This window comes from Columba livia, chromosome Z (assembly GCF_036013475.1).
Source record: "Columba livia isolate bColLiv1 breed racing homer chromosome Z, bColLiv1.pat.W.v2, whole genome shotgun sequence".
In the NCBI taxonomy this organism is placed as follows: Eukaryota; Metazoa; Chordata; class Aves; order Columbiformes; family Columbidae; genus Columba; species Columba livia.
In genome coordinates this window covers 81,573,850-81,592,399 of record NC_088642.1, presented here as the reverse complement: position 1 = coordinate 81,592,399, position 18,550 = coordinate 81,573,850, and the positions used below count along the sequence as shown (strand labels likewise).

Below are 18,550 nucleotides of genomic sequence, written 5' to 3'. Positions count from 1 at the left end.
TCATATTTTATGTTTTTGTTCAGGTTGAGCCCTGAGCCTAGACTGCTCTCACCCTCCCACCTATCCTTATGAGTTAAAACTTATGGGCTTTATCATTCAAACTTCCAGTCCTAGCCAGACTTTAAAGTAAACATGTCTCATCTCCTGCAACTTCCATGCACTTTGTGTAACACCAAATATGCGTAATAACTTACAGGTTTGTGCATCTTTCAAACCTTCACTTCTTCAGTACACTCAGAAGTGATGGGAACCTGCTACCTTTCCACATTTGTTCTCCACCACATGGGAGTATCTTTGGAATTGTAGACTATATTTTTGTGCATGGTACAGCTCTCAGCATACAGATGTTTAACAAACTGACAGTTAAGACAGTATCTTAGTTGTTTCCACTCTTCTGTTTTATCAGTAGTTTGGGTTCCAACACAGCAGGGCTCAAGGAAAATGAGCATTCTGGCAGCAACTGCACTGCTTGTTTTGTCTGAAATCGGGTCTGACTCTTGCTCCTCTAAGGATGCACCAAGTGCCCTTGACCCGTCCATACGCACCTGGTACTGGAATGCATCTCTGTGAAGCGCCTTTTTCCAAATAGTGTTGGCCATGGATCCTAGACATTAATTTGTGCCCCATGCCACGATCATGTGTAAGAGCCTGATTCAGAGAAACTGCGATGTAGGCAACAAAGATGCTGAAGGGAGTGGAGCATCTCCCGTGTGAGGAAAGGCTGAGGGAGCTGGGGCTCTGGAGCTGGAGAAGAGGAGACTGAGGGGTGACTCATTCCTGGGGATCAAGATGGAAAGGGGGAGTGTCAGGAGGATGGAGCCAGGCTCTTCTTGGTGACAACCAATGGTAGGACAAGGGGCAATGGGTGCAAACTGGAAGACAAGAGGCTCCACTTAAGTATGAGAAGAAACTTCTTCTCAGTGAGGGTGGCAGAGCCTGGCCCAGGCTGCCCAGGGAGGTTGTGGAGTCTCCTTCTGTGCAGACATTCCAACCCGCCTGGACACCTTCCTGTGTAACCTCATCTGGGTGTTCCTGCTCCATGGGGGGATTGCACTGGATGAGCTTTCCAGGGCCCTTCAACCCCTGACATTCTGGGATTCTGTGGTTCTGTGATTCTGTAACAGGAAGAGTCGTAACTCTTAGCCACAAAAAAAAATTAATAATTTCCAGGTTTCTGCAGACTTGTGTTCTGTTCCATGGATGTGGCTGCAGTCACAGGCCCACTGACTGCTGGAAAAGCCTTTGCCCCAAGCTAGACTGTACAGGACACTGAAGCATTTGTTTTCTTCAGAAAGCAATTTTCCTGTACAATCTTTTCTTTTTTTTTTTTTTTTTTCATTATTTCTCACAGATACCATATGGTAGGAAGAATATATATTTATGAGAAATTTAGCTTAGCCTTTTTTCTGCTGTTAGATGTTATCATATTGCCATCACTGAAACCAAATACAAGGATATTTCTATAATTTTAAAGTATTGTAATGGAACATGTGATTCTTCTGTGCTCAGATTGTTTGCCACAGGAGAACTTAAACAGGAAAATGAACAAATCAGGAGGGATGTACTGATGTAGAGGGGGAGATCATTCTTCCTTTGGACAGATAAATGATACTGCTAAAAAAGAGATATTTCCAAAACCTGGAGGAATTGTCAGAGGGAAAAGAGCTCTTAAAAGTGCAAGGAGCAGACAGCCGGGTCTCAGAAATGACTGCAAAAAGCTTTCTGGGAACTAGAAGAAACTGTACAGTTTGCTTCATTTTAAAAAGCGAGGCTAAAGCTTGGCTACAGCTTGACCAAAAATGTGCTTGAAAAGCAGCTTAACCAGCCCTTGCAAGGACACAATGGGCAGGGAGATATTTGTTTATAAACTTCAAAATTTGTATTCTGTCATGTCAAATTATTTTCAGTTTGTTTTTTTTTCCAATTCAAAGCTTACTCGTTTTAGTTTATGCTCTAATAAAAACAGTACTTTGGCCTTCTTGGGTGAGTTTAGTTTCAAGAAGGTCTAGTCAGATTTGAAGCTTAGTGCTGCAACAAGAGTACTGCTCAAGTTTATAAGAACATACTTTAATGTCATTGTAGGTAAGACTTTGCAACCTACCCAAGTGAGTTAGAAGTTCAAGCTCCACTGAGCTGTGATTCTGGTCAATTTTATAGTACATTCTTTTTCTAATGTCTATTATACCTCTGGACAATGTCTTGGGTACAAGTCCAGTGAATGCAGCATAATTAACCTTTAAACTCACGTTTGCAAAGAAAAACTGATAATTGTAATTAAATAATTCTGGCCTCAGATCTCAGAAACAGACACATTAAGGCAAAAACGTGTGAATGGGTGTCATTCCACTGACCTAATAAAATGTTGAATTTTCACTTGTATGCCAGTGTGGACAATTAAATTTTCAGAGTTGTGTGAGAAATTGGAAAGCTACTTTGTTTTCAAGGATTAACATTTCTGAAGTTCTTTTGTTTGCTTCTCTGTTTTGTAAGTGTGAGAGGTGCCAAGAACCCAAACCCAGTCTCAAGTCATTCACCAGTTTGAGGTTTTACTTCTATATCTGGTTGGTTTCCAGAATTGTTTGCAGTCTGTATATACCCTGTGATGCTAGCCCTCTAAAGATAAGTAGCAGACACATATTGCTGACATTTTTATTCAAAGTAACCACCAATGAGACCAGGATGAAACTGGTGGGAGTGTGATTTTATGTAATTTTTCATCTCTTCACATAGCCATTGCACTTTACATCTCTTTGCCAACATTTATAGTTTTGATTTACCTCCAAATGTTTTCCCCTTCACTTGGTGAACTCTTTGTACTTTAAGAGACCTATTAGAAATACGCTACTCAGTTTAAACATACTGCTAAAATTACACTCACTTTGAGAACATTAGTTAAAAGATTTTCAGAAATGAGGCCATGACTGGCTGGCCAAATAAACCAGGACAACAGCAAATGTTGAACTGTCTGAAGTCTGGGAACCATAGTGGGCTTTGGAATTTGATTTTAAACTGAACTCTTGTCTTGTTGCGAACTCATCTGTTTGTAAGTTTTTCTTATTCAATGAGAAAAATTCTTCTCAAAAACAGAAGAAGAGTGCTAAAGTGTGCAGAGGCATTAACAATTCTTGTACAGAGATACAGATTAAGGGTTTGGTTTATACTTCTGAAAGAGACAATCATATGGGAAGATAAGAAAAAAAAATTGAAAAGAAAGGTTATCCTGAGGTCTCTTCTTATGTCACAACACAAAGTCATGGTGACATCCAATGTAATAAGAAATGACAAAAGGAAATACTTTTTTAAAACAGCATGTACCTCAACAGCAGAATCTATGTCATTAGGAGATATTTTAGACAGAGATTATAGGAAATTCCCGCAGGGGTTGAAAAATTGCCTGCACAACATAAAAACTCAGAATTATAAAAGGATAATATACTTTTTAAAAAGTTATTTCAAACCATCTCGTTCAGAGCTTAATTCACATTTCAGTTATTAGCCAGTTGATAGGGGCTGACATCTGCCTCTTATCATTAAGAAATTATAATGCCTCATCCATTGTGGCAATTCTCAAGCAAGGATATTAAATTTAGAGCATTGTTTAAAGAGACCAGGGTGTACAATGTACATGAAATGTAAAGACACATCAGAGATTTCACTCACAATCAGGGACAAACATTCAGGAAAGACTTTTATCATAATACAAAATATAAAAAAAAAAAAACAGGATAGATGGCAAAAAATATCCAAGCCCCTTATACAAGTCAGCTGCGTGCAGAGAATGCCCCTACTTTGAATTTTCATTACATGGCTGAGCCAAGGGCTATGACACAAAGAAATTAAGCAGAGGTGCAGTTATAGACACCTGCATCTGAAATAACTTGATATTCTTTTTTAAAACAGGAATACTAATGCGCAATCTTAAGAGGAGATTAAATCATTTCTTAGTAAAGGTGTTGCATCACATATTCACAGAACATCCACATTTTTTTACAGGTATCCAAACAGGCCACCCTTCCTCCATTCAAACCCATCCCACACAAATGCCTATCTCATAATTTCTTTCATTCAAGTAATGCCAACGTGCCTCTCATCAGCAACTTTTCTGGTCCTATTCAAACAGAGGTGAAAACCTCTCCAGATGAGCAATGTGGGAATTAGCAAAGGGAAGAGTAAATGAGCCCGTTCTTAGCAGCCAGTTCTTTCACACATCATGGAGCTACGATCTCAAAAATAAAAAATAAAAATTAAAAAGTAAATAAATAAAACCAATACAGACAAACTTACCAGTATCATAAAAAAATTTCACATAATGCCAAAGAGTGCACTGTTTACGCCATGTGTAAACTTTGCTTATTATGGAAGTAATCACCAACATGTACACTACTCTTATCACCGCAGCACCTTGTTAGTTTTATACTGTGACATGTTACGGGAGCTATTGTACAAAACTTATGCATTTGTGTGTAGAATTTGTCATAGCTGAGGGAAGATCCTGTCACAATACTTCTTTTGAAGCACAAAATCTGAGACAGCTCAAATCATCTTTTGTTCAGTGCAAGCACAAAATGAAGTTCTTTCAGCATTGCCATCCTTTCGGCTATTAATTGTGCTCGTGGCATTCTGGTTGGGAAGAAAACTGCTGGTCAAACATGACAGTAATGCAAAAATGTGTTGCCTGAAGGAGTGATCACTTAGGAGAGAGCTAAGATAACAAGCTTCACTGATTTCATTATTTTAACCAGTCTTCCAGCTCTCACGTGAAATTAGTTCCTTGTTGTTCTCAAGCTATTTCTGAGGCTGTTTCTGAAGTTGGTATGTAATAGTTTGGAGAAAACAAACCAAGTGATGTAGTTCAGTCTCTCATCCTTCCTACCTTCTTTGTATAATTAAGAGCAACTTTTAAAGTGCTCTTCAAATTAGGAATTTGCATCAACGACATTTATGAAAATCCTTGTAGATATCTCCTTACATTGAGCTGGAATAAGCTGCACACTCGCTAAGCTTGGGATGATTTCTGGCATTTGCCCACTTTAATAAGATGCTGGAAAGGTTTTATATTTAATTCAGGCAAATGAGTCGGACTGAGTTATTTTCCTCTACTTAATGCTTTCATCAGAACTTAGGGATTTTTGCTTGTTTTTGAAAGAATGGGGCATGGACATCAAAAGAAAACCACTGTGAAACCATGGATTACTGCATAATGATATCACCCACTGTCTGATTGCAATCAGAAGACTTGATTATGCTACACACACTTCTTGCCTTTATTGTGCAGAGAGAAGCATTTTGCCGTGCAGAAAAATACAATACTCTTGTTCGTCATGGTCTGTGAAGAAATATCTATGTTTATGGAACGTTATAGAGCTATGTAGCACTCTCTGATGTGGCATTAAAATCACAAATTATCTGATCATTGGGGACCTCAGATACTTTTCTGAGTGCCAGTGTCTATTAATGTGGGACTAAACCTTGGCTAACACAGCTAAACGGCTTCTAGCACTCAGAGTAGCTCGTTTAGGTCTAAATCAGGTATCCCTGCTTATCATGTGATGGATACATATGCACATACAAGTAATATTGAGGAGTGCACATATACATTTATATGCATATACTCAGACACACAGATACTGAATTCCAGTAACTACTTCTCACCGTATTTCCCTATGTATGACAAAATAACACTTTACAGAATCTTGTTCAGCTATAATGGAATGATGCACATCGAATCTTCCTCTTTTACTAAAGAAAGATGGATATTCTCCTGTTTTGGGTCTACTCTAAGAACCCTCACAAGAACTTTTCATAAAAATAATTTGTACATTATTCTATTATTTTAAAAAGAAGAAAAAGAAGTTGTGTGCTTACTCTTCCCCACACATGAAACATGTAATTATGATACATAGTGAATAATCATAATAGCCTCGTATGTTAGAATAGCTATTATCATAGATTAGCTTTGCCAGAAAAGGGACCAGAGTGAAAGAGAAGGGAAGGAGAACAAAAATATTTATCTATGTATCTTTCCACTTAAATGTCTCATGTTATATGAAGATGTATTATTTTAATTATGATCGTTTTCTGAGGTCATATAGAGCTTTGAAAAGGCTGTGTTAATTATTGGAATTACACCAATGCTCAAATTGGGAACAGTTTGGAACATATCCTGTCCAATATTCCAAGAGAAACACTTGAGGAAATATGTTTGACATGTTAATGTAGTAACTTTGTTTAGCAGGGAATATATTTAATAATTTAAGATACACGGCTTTAAGGCTTGGTTTGGTGCTGCATTTTTTCAAACACAGAAAGGAAATGGAAGGAAAACATGCTCTTCTGCTCACTTACGCAGCAGCATCCATTTCTGTCCTTCATCCTGGAATTGCACGGTCTCAGAAAAGAATAAATAATTTACCCACAGAGCAGACATGCTTGAGATGGCTCTGCCAATGCTCAGCCTAAGATGGAACTGTGGAGAAGCTGGAGCAAAGCCCAGTTACACGGAAAATGCTGCATTGCCTATGGGTGACACACTTGCTTCATCTCCACCAAATGAGGAATCCCCCTGCCCCTTACTGCATGTGGCTGTATGCAGATCCCCTTCTGCACGTGCAAGTAAATTAAATATAAAACAATATAGAGAGTACAATAGCTAGCTCATGCTTTTCTGAAGGAAAACTTACAGATCGCTGTAGACAAGGCCATAAATCTGTGCTGTGCTGTGGTGGTAAATTCCTCTCAGGATAATTAAAAGCAGGATCACAACAAAAGCTGGAAGCCCCCAACTCAAAAGGAAGTAAAGCAGATAGCGCCGTTCTGTGTGCTCATCGTTCATCACCAGGACGTACCAGAAATTAACAGCCTGAAGAATAATGCAGAATGTTAATCAGTAGACTTGGTGGATGATTAGCTATCCCAAGAAACAAATCACTCTGAATGTCATAATACAGCATATTTCTGTCCCAGCGTATGCGTATATATAAACATTTTTCAACATAAATATTTTGCTCTCATTTTCTTTTCTTAAGTGATCAAAAGAGGCTGATTATAAAAGAAGTATGTGTGTTTATATAACTGTTAGATTTGGGATTAGACTATTGGAGAGGAAGGGACACCCCGTTTAGCACAAAATGCTGTTTTTGCAGTGCAAAAATAAGTTTACTTCTTGGATTTCCATTGCTTCACATGAAAGACTCATAGACAATATTGCTAAATGTGATCTGTGCTGAATCTTTCTGTGCTGTTGTTCACCTCTGTGTATCTTATTGTATGTAATGCACAAACCTCCTTCAGTGGTTCTGATTGTGGTTCTGTTCTGGGCTCACCAGCAGAACAAAGACATGGAGTGGGTCCAGCAAATTACCATGAAGATGATTAATAGGCCTGAGTATCTCTTCTAAGAGGTTGAGGCACCTGGGACTGTTCTGCCTGGAGAAGAAAAGGCTCACAGGGATCTTACCCATGAGTATATTATAAATAACTGATGGGAGGGAGCGATGAAGAGGGTGACAGACTCTCCTCACTGGTGCTCAATGGCAGGACAAGTGGCAATGGGTATAAATTAATATACATTAAATGGCATCTGAACACAACAAAAAGCTTTTTTTTACTGTAGGGGTGGTCACAGAATCCCAGAATGTCAGGGGTTGGAAGGGCCCTGGAAAGCTCATCCAGTGCAATCCCCCCATGGAGCAGGAACACCCAGCTGAGGTTACACAGGAAGGTGTCCAGGCGGGTTGGAATGTCTGCAGAGAAGGAGACTCCACAACCTCCCTGGGCAGCCTGGGCCAGGCTCTGCCACCCTCACCAGGAAGAAGTTTCTTCTCAAATTTAAGAGGAACCTCTTGTGTTCCAGTTTGCACCCATTACCCCTTGTCCTATCATTGGTTGTCACTGAGAAGAGCCTGGCTCCATCCTCCTGACACTCCCCCTTTCCATATTGATCCCCAGGAATGAGTCCCCCCTCAGTGTCCTCTTGTCCAGCTCCAGAGCCCCAGCTCCCTCAGCCTTTCCTCACACGGGGGATGCTCCACTCCCTTCAGCATCTTGGTGGCTGCGCTGGACTCTCTCCAGCAGTTCCCTGTCCTGCTGGAACTGAGGGGCCACAACTGGACACAATATTCCAGGTGTGGTCTCCCCAGGGCAGAGTAGAGGGGCAGCAGAACCTCTCTGACCTACTGACCACACCCTTCTAACCCATCCCAGGTCCCATTGGCCTTCCTGGCCACAAGGGCCCAGTGCTGGCTCATGGTCACTCTGCTGTCCCCAGGACCCCCAGGTCCCTTTCCCCTACATTGCTCTCCAACTCATACTGGAACCTGGGGTTGTTCCTGCCCAGATTCAAGACTCTACACTTTCCCTTGTTATATTTCATTAGATTTTTCCCTGCCCAACTCTCCAGCCTGTCCAGGTCTTGCTGGATGGTGAACACTGGGCCAAGCTGCCCAGAGAGGTTGTGGAGTTTCTGCCTTTAACCAAAACTGAACATAGTACAGGCCTAGCTGACCCTACTTGATCCAGGACTAGACCGTCTCAAGATGCCCCTGCAGCTTCAGTGGTTCCATGATTCTGTGTAATATTTGTACAAGATTTTGAGAAAAAAATGCAAATAAGTGAATGTAAACTCACATACATCTCTACAACAATTGGTCTTCTTATGTTCAACTCATCAAGTGGCATAAGTATTTAAAACCACACATGAATCAAAATGAAGATGTGGATTAGCTGAAATCTCTGAAAAGAATTGTCAGTATGAGTAAGGAAACCCTTCAAGTAAAACAAAATACTTGTAGTTTTGCTTGGATCTTTGCATTTTCTTTAAGGCGTTAATAGTAGAAACACTTCCCTATGTGCTCAGCATTTTTTTTGTGCACGTCCACACAGATGACTTCTTTCTAATAAACACCTTAACTAATCATAGTACAAATATGATTTGCAAAACATTTATTCACGTCCTCCTTTTCAAATCTACAACCCTGCACGTTATATAATTATTTCTGGCCTTTTGTATGGGGTGAATAAGGGATTAATTTTGTCTTATTCTGTCTAGGGGGCATCTAATTGAAGCTTGTGCCTCTAGCCTGTGTTAACAGCCAGCAAAGAGAGGACAGAGATCTTCAGGCACTAGTTCATCCTTACCCAATAATATTAATCTCTTTCCATTGTCTACACAGGGATTTCATACATTAATGTTGATTTCTATGCTTAATCTGCAGCTGTCAGTTGTTAGGTAAAGTCCATATACAGTGACAAGACAATCGCAAAGAGATTATTTTTGTTTGTGAAATTTTGATTACCCTCAGGCAAGGGTTTGTCTACCAGTTTGTTCAGACAAAGTTTTCACAATCAATTGCTTAATTAGTGGTTTGTGGATTCTTTATGTAGGTCTCATCAGTTAATTATTATTAAAGTGTTATTTTTGTTATTTATATAGCACGAACATACAATACTTCCTATCATGAATCATAAAGCACATTGCGTATGTTAAAAACTCATTTTCAAAAACATTGTTAGTTTAGTAAGCACTTTAAATGTTCCCTTAGAGAATGATATTTTATTAATATGTCCAGTGGATTTAATTATATTAATTAAGTAGCAATTATTATGGCCTTCTTTATTTTCATTTGGTGATTGGTGCTATGTGAACAAAGGCAAAGTTTGTTTTTCTTAAAAGTACACAGGAAAAATCCTACCATGTAATTGTAACTGTCCTGTGTAGGCTGAAGGAACACAGAAAAACTATTAATTCCGTTGTTGGACATTCACAGGAAGAAAACGTTAAACAGATGAAAGTGGTATTTGGAAAAAAATTATCTACAGTTTGTGGAAAGATTTGGTTGTTCTGTTATAACCTCCTTTTCTTTCTTAACTTTTAGAGGGGATTGAAAACCCTTTCAAGATTCTGTTTGTCACCTTATGCCAATAAGCGTTCCTCAAATTACATGCCATTGTAGTCCTGACTAGGCTGTGCTTCACTGCAAGCAGTTCCAGACAGCACAATCCTTGGACTGATTTATGCCATTATGCTCAGGGATTGTTGGTTCCACTAATTCCAACAACCTGGTGAACATTGTTCTCAGTTGCCCGGCTGAGATTGCTTTCTAAGAAATTGTACCTCATGTCCTTGTTCTGTGTTTGTTTAGGCGTGTTTACCTATCTCACCTCATTTATCACATCTAATACTTTAACAGCAGTGCTGCTGCAAAGATGTGAGGGGGTTTGGATAGTTCTCCATGTGCTGAGCAGTCACATTTCTGTCTTCATAATTATAAGTTCTCATCTTCAACCCTTTTTGATGTCCCAAAACTTAATCAAGGAAATACAAATAGTGGAGCTATATTTAGCAAATCTTTTCCTGTTGCCATGCTGCAACAATAACCAGTCCTACAGAAGAATAAAACGTACAGTCCATTTCGCAGCTTCTCAGGTGGAAGAACAAATGTACAAGCTGTGATTGTTCTGATGTAGCATGCAAAACAATTACATATTCAAATAACACCCTAATGAGACAACGTGAACTTCAGTGTTTTGTTTTATAATGAGGCAATAAATTGAAATTACCTTTGCAGAATCAGGGTGGATTGTGGTTTTTTTTATTTCTTTATTTATCTGTTAACTTACCTTTAGTGATAATCTGTGGATACATGGTAAACAATAGCAAAATACCTTAAATAAAGCCTTTCCCAACTGCCTGGGAAAACTTCTGTTTCCCTTCTTCCTTGTTTTTAGAAATGGCCATAGCTTTCATTTTCAGTATGCCTGCACGCTTTTACAAATTCATAAATCACTCTTAAAAATAAGCATTACACTTATCATAAGATAAGTACTTGTCTTACAAGTCCACAATAAATTTACAGAAAATTTAAGGTGCTATTAAATTCAAAAAGTAGGAGGATTCACGTATGGGTGAGAGCAAGCTCATGGCATCTACTCTGGTTTGCTTATTGAACTGCCACTTTAACTGTTGATTTACTCCACTGTAGCAATGGCTCAAAAAAGTACAAAAACTCAAATTTTTCCCAAAATTTTACTCTATGTCAGAATTGGCAGTTGAGAACTACACTATTCTATTTTTTCCTCAAAAGATTACTTTTAACTTTTTTTGGTAACATTTTAATTATTTTTGGTAACAAGTTAGAAAATGCTAAGAGAAGAAAACTATTTTTCCTGATAAATGGTTGTCATATACTACAGATTTGCCATGGGAAGGACAACAGAATATCAAAAGGCATCTTTAGCTTGTTCTCCTAACATAAAAGTGCAGATTGCCTTTGAAAACACAGGCAACATACATTTCTATGTAGGGATATCTGTCATGATGAAGACTTCTGAATTTCAGACATTAGTATAAGGCAAATATTTCAGGCTAAGTTCACTTTGCAGGCACAATGAGTTATGTGCACCTTATTCATTTTCTTCTGCAGTCAATAAAGCCTCATCCTTAAAGAACTGGGTAATGTCATCAACATTCTACAACTTACAAAAATCTCCCTACAAAAGCCAAGAAACAAGATGATGTGCTATAAAGGGACAGGAACACTCAGACAAACAAGGATGACTTGATGTGGCCTTTGTTCTGACTCCAAAAATGGATCGGGTGGTCTCTGAAGTCCTTTCTGTTTCCCACATTTCAGCCAACAAGAGGGTAGTAGCTATGTGTGTAGTATAAATACTAATACTGAACATAAGCCTACAAATATGAGAACCTAAAAATGGAAAAAGAAGTAGAATACGAAACTATAGATTTAGTTGTTGCAGCCACTGGCAAAATATGACAAAATGCTAAGTATAATTACTATACCTGGTAATATGCAGAACATGGAAAGACTAGGACAAAAAAGTAAGGAAATTGTCCTAAAGTCTGGAAAGTAAAGAACTTTGGTGTGAACTACAGAATTGAATCTATAGCTTGAACGGTACTGTTACGTCCATGTTTTCCTATAGACTTTTGCTTCCTGGAAATGTTGCTCCGCCATCTTTTGAGCACTTAAAATTGTCTGGATGTTCTGGATGTTTCAGTTCCACGTATCTGCACATAGCTACATACTTGGTTGTCACACTCACCCACTTCTGTATGCAGCGATGAAGACTGATGCTGGCAGATTTGTATAATGTGAGTTACTGAAAAAACATATGCACTACGCTATACAGCCTCACAGAGGGCAGAGTGGCTGCACAAGTGACACAGAATCTGTGCATACTTTTGCTGTTTCTCAGACAGAAGTATTTAAGTATAAATACATTATTAATTTTGCCTTCCAAATCAAGTCATGTGTATTAAGCATAGCACGCTGAGAAATATTGACACTCATTTCTGAGGCACTTAAATCTGCCATTTAGACAACAGTGTCATCTAGAGTTCCCAAATCAGTTTGATTTTCCCTTGCTAATGTTGTCATGGGGACCAATTAGAGCTCAGAGATGTTGCTGAGTGCCCTGGCATTGCTTCCTCCTGCAATGAGATATATAAATTGAGAACGTTTTCTCAATCTAGAGGAGCAAATTGTAGCTGAAGCTGGGCTGATCTATGTTTCAGGTGATTTCTTTGCTTTTGGGTCTTTCATTATTCATTTATTTGCATTCTATATTAAGCACCTTGGTCTCTTCAGGCTTCCATGAAGAGTCTTCATGATGAACACACAAGCCTGAGGTTCCACTAAATGCAACGGGAGATGCAAGTTCTTGGAACTTGGCCAAAGTCTACTCTGGCAAAAATTACAAAGGATTTCAACTACGGGCATAAAAATGGCCAATGATCAACAGTCATACAATTTTTTTTTTGTTGTAAGTGATTAATCCTTGAATAAGACTAAGCTTTTGAAATGGGAATCCATTTGCAACTTAATATGTAAAATGTGTAGGATGGGAAGACAACACATTATCAAAAACTGAGCACTCAAAACATGAGATATCCTACTAAAATAGCAACTTATAAGTATTGTTTTGCCTGTCCATAACAATCAATGTTCAAGAGATCTGAAGTAACTTAGGAAAGAAGTGAATGAGCAGCTGGGAAGATGATAATTTACAGGTCAAAATAATTTAGGTTAGTTAACCTAAGAGAAAGTCATAAGCCAAGCTAGGAGAAGTACAACAGGAAAATTTCTGTACTGAGACAGTAGAAAGTAACATCCATTGGAGAGAATATTCAGTCTTTCTATCTGTATAAACTAGTGAAAAACAACAAGACTAAAAAGATTACTAGTATCACTAGAGACAGAGCAATTTAGGTCTCTCTGCTTCATTTTCATGAGTGGCTGCGGCAGCAGCGTACGTGACGCAACGTCTACTTGTAGCTTGTGAAGACCACAAGCAGAGTGGACCTGTTAGAGAGGCTGTGAGGGTTCTCAATGAAAGTGAACCTGGCATCATCCCAGAAAAAATGCCAGATACCACCTGTGTGTCATCAGGACACAAAGCTGTGTTTAAATTCAGTTTAATTTGCAATTCTTGGTTTGGTCCAACAACCTGCATATTGGTATGGTAATGTGTGGAGCTGCATATATAAAGCTGTGTGCTACAATAAACATGCTATGGACAAATACACTTAGAATAATAGACAAATTAATGGCGTAATTCTTGCCTTAGTGCTAAATATACATTTATAGATGAGGGCATGATAATGTATTTTTCAAATAACCTCACAGCTTGCTATTTTGACTAACTTACAACTGGTAATTTCCCCAAACAAATTTGATTGCTCATGGTCTCCCACATTAGTTCAATTGTTCTTTACGGCATTTACTGTTACATAATGTGCCAAAAGAGCAACGGAGTTGGTGACGGGTCTGGAGCACAAGTGTGATGGGAGCGGCTGAGGGACCTGGGGGGTTCAGCTGGAGAACAGGAGCTGAGGGGAGACCTTCTGATCTCTGAACTGCCTGAAAGGAGCTTGGAGCCAGGGGGGGTCAGGCTCTGCTCCCCAGGAACAAGCGCCAGGAGCAGAGGAAACGGCCTCAAGTTGCGCCAGGGGAGGTTGAGGTTGGATCTGGGGAACGATTTCTTCCCCAAAGGGCTGTGGGGCATTGGAACAGGCTGCCCAGGGCAGTGCTGGAGTCACCATCCCTGGAGTGGTTGAACAGACACGGAGATGACATTCTCTGGAGCATGATTTAGGGTTGGACTTGGTAGGGTTGGGTTAATGGTCGGACTTGATGATCTTAAAGGTCATTTCCCAACCAAAGTGATTCTATGATCTTATGAAAATTCTGGTAGTATTTATGAATATATATACTCCTCATTTTCATGCAAACTTATGAAGGTATGTTGTCATATCATACAAGTCTAATAAATAAAATGTTACTGGCTAAAAAAATTACAGTGTAGTTTACACTTATATTTCACCTGTAAGAGACTGTTTCAAAAGACCAGATAAGAGATGCTGAGGAAAGGTCTTAACTGTAATAAAACCATTTATTCAGTGTTTTCAGACAGTAATTTTTACAGGATGAAGTGAGATGTGGGAATTCTCACACACTTGTAATGGATATTAATGGAAAAGTCTTTGTAGGGTTCAAATATTTACCCCTGGAGCTGTGACACTCTAGGTTTAATAAAGACCATCTAATGTTTTCCCTCTCTAGTAGCATTGATTTTCAGAGATACATATACTACAATATATCAGAAACACATTCCAACTACCAGTTACTTTTACAGAAGCTGAAAAAGACTGAGACCAACCTGAATAAGCATCCAGCTGAACTGGCAGAGGTAAAGGTAATGGGTAACAGAGGCAAGGGCAGAGCAGCTTTCCTCCGAGAGATGTTGGCTCATGTAAGCAGAGGCCAGAAACGAAATCTGCAGGGAAAAATATGAATACGTGCACATTAGAATTAAACAAAATTGACCTAATTCTGCTTGGAAGTAAAACATACATTCAGTTACTGTTCCAGAGACTTGGGAGAGATATCTTGGATGTTTAATATTTGGCCAAAAGATGTGACTCTTTAGCACTGTTGGCCACAAAACTGGCTTTAAAGTTTTTGCAGGCAACCTAGGATCCATTACATCCATATGTGAAAAGACTATTGTGACATTTAATATTTATGGTTTAATACTGTTCCCCAGACTCACTGCCATGCAACATTAGACACTGGTTTTGTATCTGAGGGTGGAGGTTTTTCCTCCATAAAATAAAAGGAGATGTTACCTCCTGATTTCAGTGAGGCCAGAAATTTTATCAACAGATTCAAGAGGCATTTATTGTCTTCAGACTGTCAGATGAGTAGCAATATCATATCCCATCACATAGGAGAGCAATACTGTTGATCAAGAGCAGTCCAGGATTTCACACTCACAAGGCAGATGTTTTTTTTTCCACAGACATACCAAATGCCAAAGGATTATATATCGAACAGATAAGTAGCCAATGCATTGTGTAAGGAACAAAGGTATTCCAGTTCCAACTGCAATGGACACTGACAAACAATTTCAATATAGCACTGAAAATTAAAAGACAACTCAGAAACATTTAGCTCTATTTTCTGTGAATTTCTTTGCAGAGGAAATACTTCTACAAGCAGATTTCATTAAAGAATTAAAGTGTCCATATAAAGAAAGGCCCAATTTACCTACTGAACACCTGCAGTAACTGATGACTTCTTTACTTCACAAGGAATGTACTAATTTGACTAACAGCATGTTGGCTTCTTAGTAATAGCAATTCATGGACTGCGCAGATTGATTTGACATTCATAAAACGAGAAGATTGGGTATGGAAGGAAGTTTTAGTATACCGAGTGATTTGGCATACACCTGGACATTGTATTTACAAGGAAAACACGTGTATGGAATTTGATAACTCTTACACAGTCTCTTTACTACAAAAAATAATTCTCATAAAGGCAGGGTCTGAGTATTGACAGACAGATAATGTTATCTCACCATGGAATGGAAGAATCAGAATGAGCAACTGCGTTAACAACTTGATAAAAGCAACTATGACATTCATTTCATTATCTAAAGCAAAAAATGCGCTTCTGGTACTTTATGTTGGGATCATCACTCTTCTGCTGAGAATTGGAATCTAACCTGGCCACATAACCATTCAGGTTAATACACAGTTTAATATAGACTTCTATTTGCCAAATTCTGACACTGATAAAACAAATTCCATTGTCTGGAGCGGGTCAAACATACTTGAAATATGTCTGCAAGAGCTGCCTCCCATGAGGGATAAACACAAGAAATGTTTGTGTAAACAACTCGGTAACACCAGCCACCTCTAACAGTGACAGCAGTTTCTCCCTAAAACTTAAGCAAATGCTTCTTAAAACAAGCAAAATACAACACACATCTGGTGCGGAGGTGTTGCCACCTTTTGATCTCTGAGGGCTTGTGTATATGTCGAGCACAGACAGGCTAGAGATAGAGAAAAAAGAGGGATGAACATACAGGCAGACTGGTCTAGTCCTGGAAACATGTTTTTAGCACCTTCTGGAGTGCATGTTGGCTTAAAAGTGTTTTGCATCTGTAATTAAATAAACTGTCATTACCTCTTCCTGTGTCTCAAGAAAAAAAAAATCTATACATTAAAAAAGAGAAGGATCTCGCTATGTCAACAGTTTTCCAACCAAAACCATGAGGAAAGTCCAAATATTTGCTAAAAATCCCTACTTTTCAGGCTACTGACTTCTGTTCAAGAAGTAAAGCAGCAATTCAGCTGAAGTAATCACCCATCTAAGAACTCATTGTGATTAGTGGTATTAGAGCGTTTTAGACTCAAAAAAAGAGCAGAAAGGTAAAAGAGGCAAAGAAACATGTATACGTTATTTGCATGTAGCTATTTTGCACCTTGGGTAGAAGATACAAATGAGAGTTGGATTATAACACCAAAAACAGATGGCAGACCATATTTTGAAATGTTGGGACAAGAGACAATACCTCTGCTGTTCTGACAAATGCTGGCTACTTTGGCACTTACACCTTAAAAAGCAATTTAATAGAAACACACAGAGTGCAGGCCACTGAATAGACCTTTCCCCCATAGTATCTAAGGCAGGTAGAGAAACACACAAAAAAAGCACCTTCCAAATAAATTGTTCCTTAGACTTAACTGCCTCATGTCTTCTGTACTTTGCTTAGTTTTTAGCTGTAGTGTGAAATCTTCTGTAATAATGAACCTATTCTTTAATAAGCAAATTATGTACTATACATTTGGATGATTTGTTTCTTCTTGGGCCATTAAAAATGTGTTCCTTTTGATACCAATTGTTCAGAGCTCTGTTTACAGAGATTGTATGAATTTAAATACTGCTTTTTAAACAATCTTTGTAACCTGCCATTTGGTTATATGTCAAGATTATAACATAATTCTTCTTCCTGTTACTTGTCAAGGTGATCAGTCTTGACCCAAAACGATTTAAGGGATAACAAGTGACTTACACCACGCAAGCAGCAGGCTGCTAATTTTGTGAATTTGTGTGTGATAGTTCTGTGTCACATTCAAGATTCCTCCTTACAAAACTTAAAATTAAAAAAAAAAAAAAAAAGTAAAAAAATAAAAGACAACAAATCGATACACTTCTCTCAAAGGACAAAAAGATCTTTGACAGGGTTCCCACCTCACGGTCATTTACTCAGTTAATTAAAGGATACGGCAAATTCTTTGTCACTCTACGACAATTATTGAAGGAAATTAGCACCTGGGTTTTCAGCCTAAGTCATCAGCACCAAACTGTAAGTGAGTAAAACCAGATGATTTACAAAACTGTACGTTCCTGTACGAAGAGGAGCATTCTTGTACCACTGTTTCCAAGCAGCAGGCTGTCTCAGAACATCACCCTGGTCCAGAGCCGCCTCCTGCTTTCCAGCCTGAGCTTACTCATGGTCAATTTATATCTGCTCTTCTGCTGGAAGCCTCTCAGTTTGTAGACGATTTCCTCCTTCTTGGGGTCTGCACAATCATGGATTCATGGAAAGCAGTAGTATTGTCCCTTAGATTTTGTTTTTCAAGGTTAAATAAGCTGCACAGCGTAGTGTTCTGTAGAGATACCTAAGCCGGCCTGGACAGCAAAAGCAGTTTAGCTCCGTGAATACAGCTTCTGCCTGGATCAATTTATGCTGTTTCTCCGTGTACTGTGAAATGCATGCTCACGAGTGTGAAAACCTGTCCTCGTGCAAAAGGCTTTGCAGCTTGTGCACCAATTTCATCATCCATCTCTATCCTGGTGCTACTTTGACCCTGTTCCTCATGAAAACAAGTACTCAGGGCTGGGTGGAGAAGAGCTGCAGAGGTCTTACAAGATTCTCATCCAACAGTTTTCTTATCTCTGTACATACCATGCAAATCCCTCTTTTCTTTCTCCACCCTCCCATAGATGTCTTTTCCCACTAGTCTGCGTCTTCCCACACCTGAGTTCTTGGGCTAATCGTCCCCCATTATTATTTTACTAATTACGTGACATATCATGTATTTTACTGCATTTATCTCATCAAAGAAAACTAGTCTGGCATGATCTGAGTATGAACACACCGGAGTCTTATTCTCCACTTCATTTCTCACTAGGTCTTTTGATATTTTTTTTTTCTAAACTCTTACATGCTTCTGAGACTG

The 18,550-nt window shown here is 38.9% G+C and overlaps 1 protein-coding gene across 2 annotated transcripts in view; it reads right to left on the bottom strand.

The window, feature by feature from the left end:
* Window positions 1–18,550, bottom strand: part of ADGRV1 (adhesion G protein-coupled receptor V1) — a 272,375-nt gene that overhangs the window by 74,548 nt on the left and 179,277 nt on the right. For both annotated transcript variants that reach the window (XM_065046531.1, XM_065046532.1), the window contains exons 84-85: window positions 14,677–14,793; window positions 6,681–6,859 (exon numbers count right to left, since the gene is read on the bottom strand). In XM_065046531.1, coding sequence (XP_064902603.1) covers window positions 6,681–6,859; window positions 14,677–14,793 — 296 coding nt within the window. The remainder of the gene's footprint in view (window positions 1–6,680; window positions 6,860–14,676; window positions 14,794–18,550) is intronic.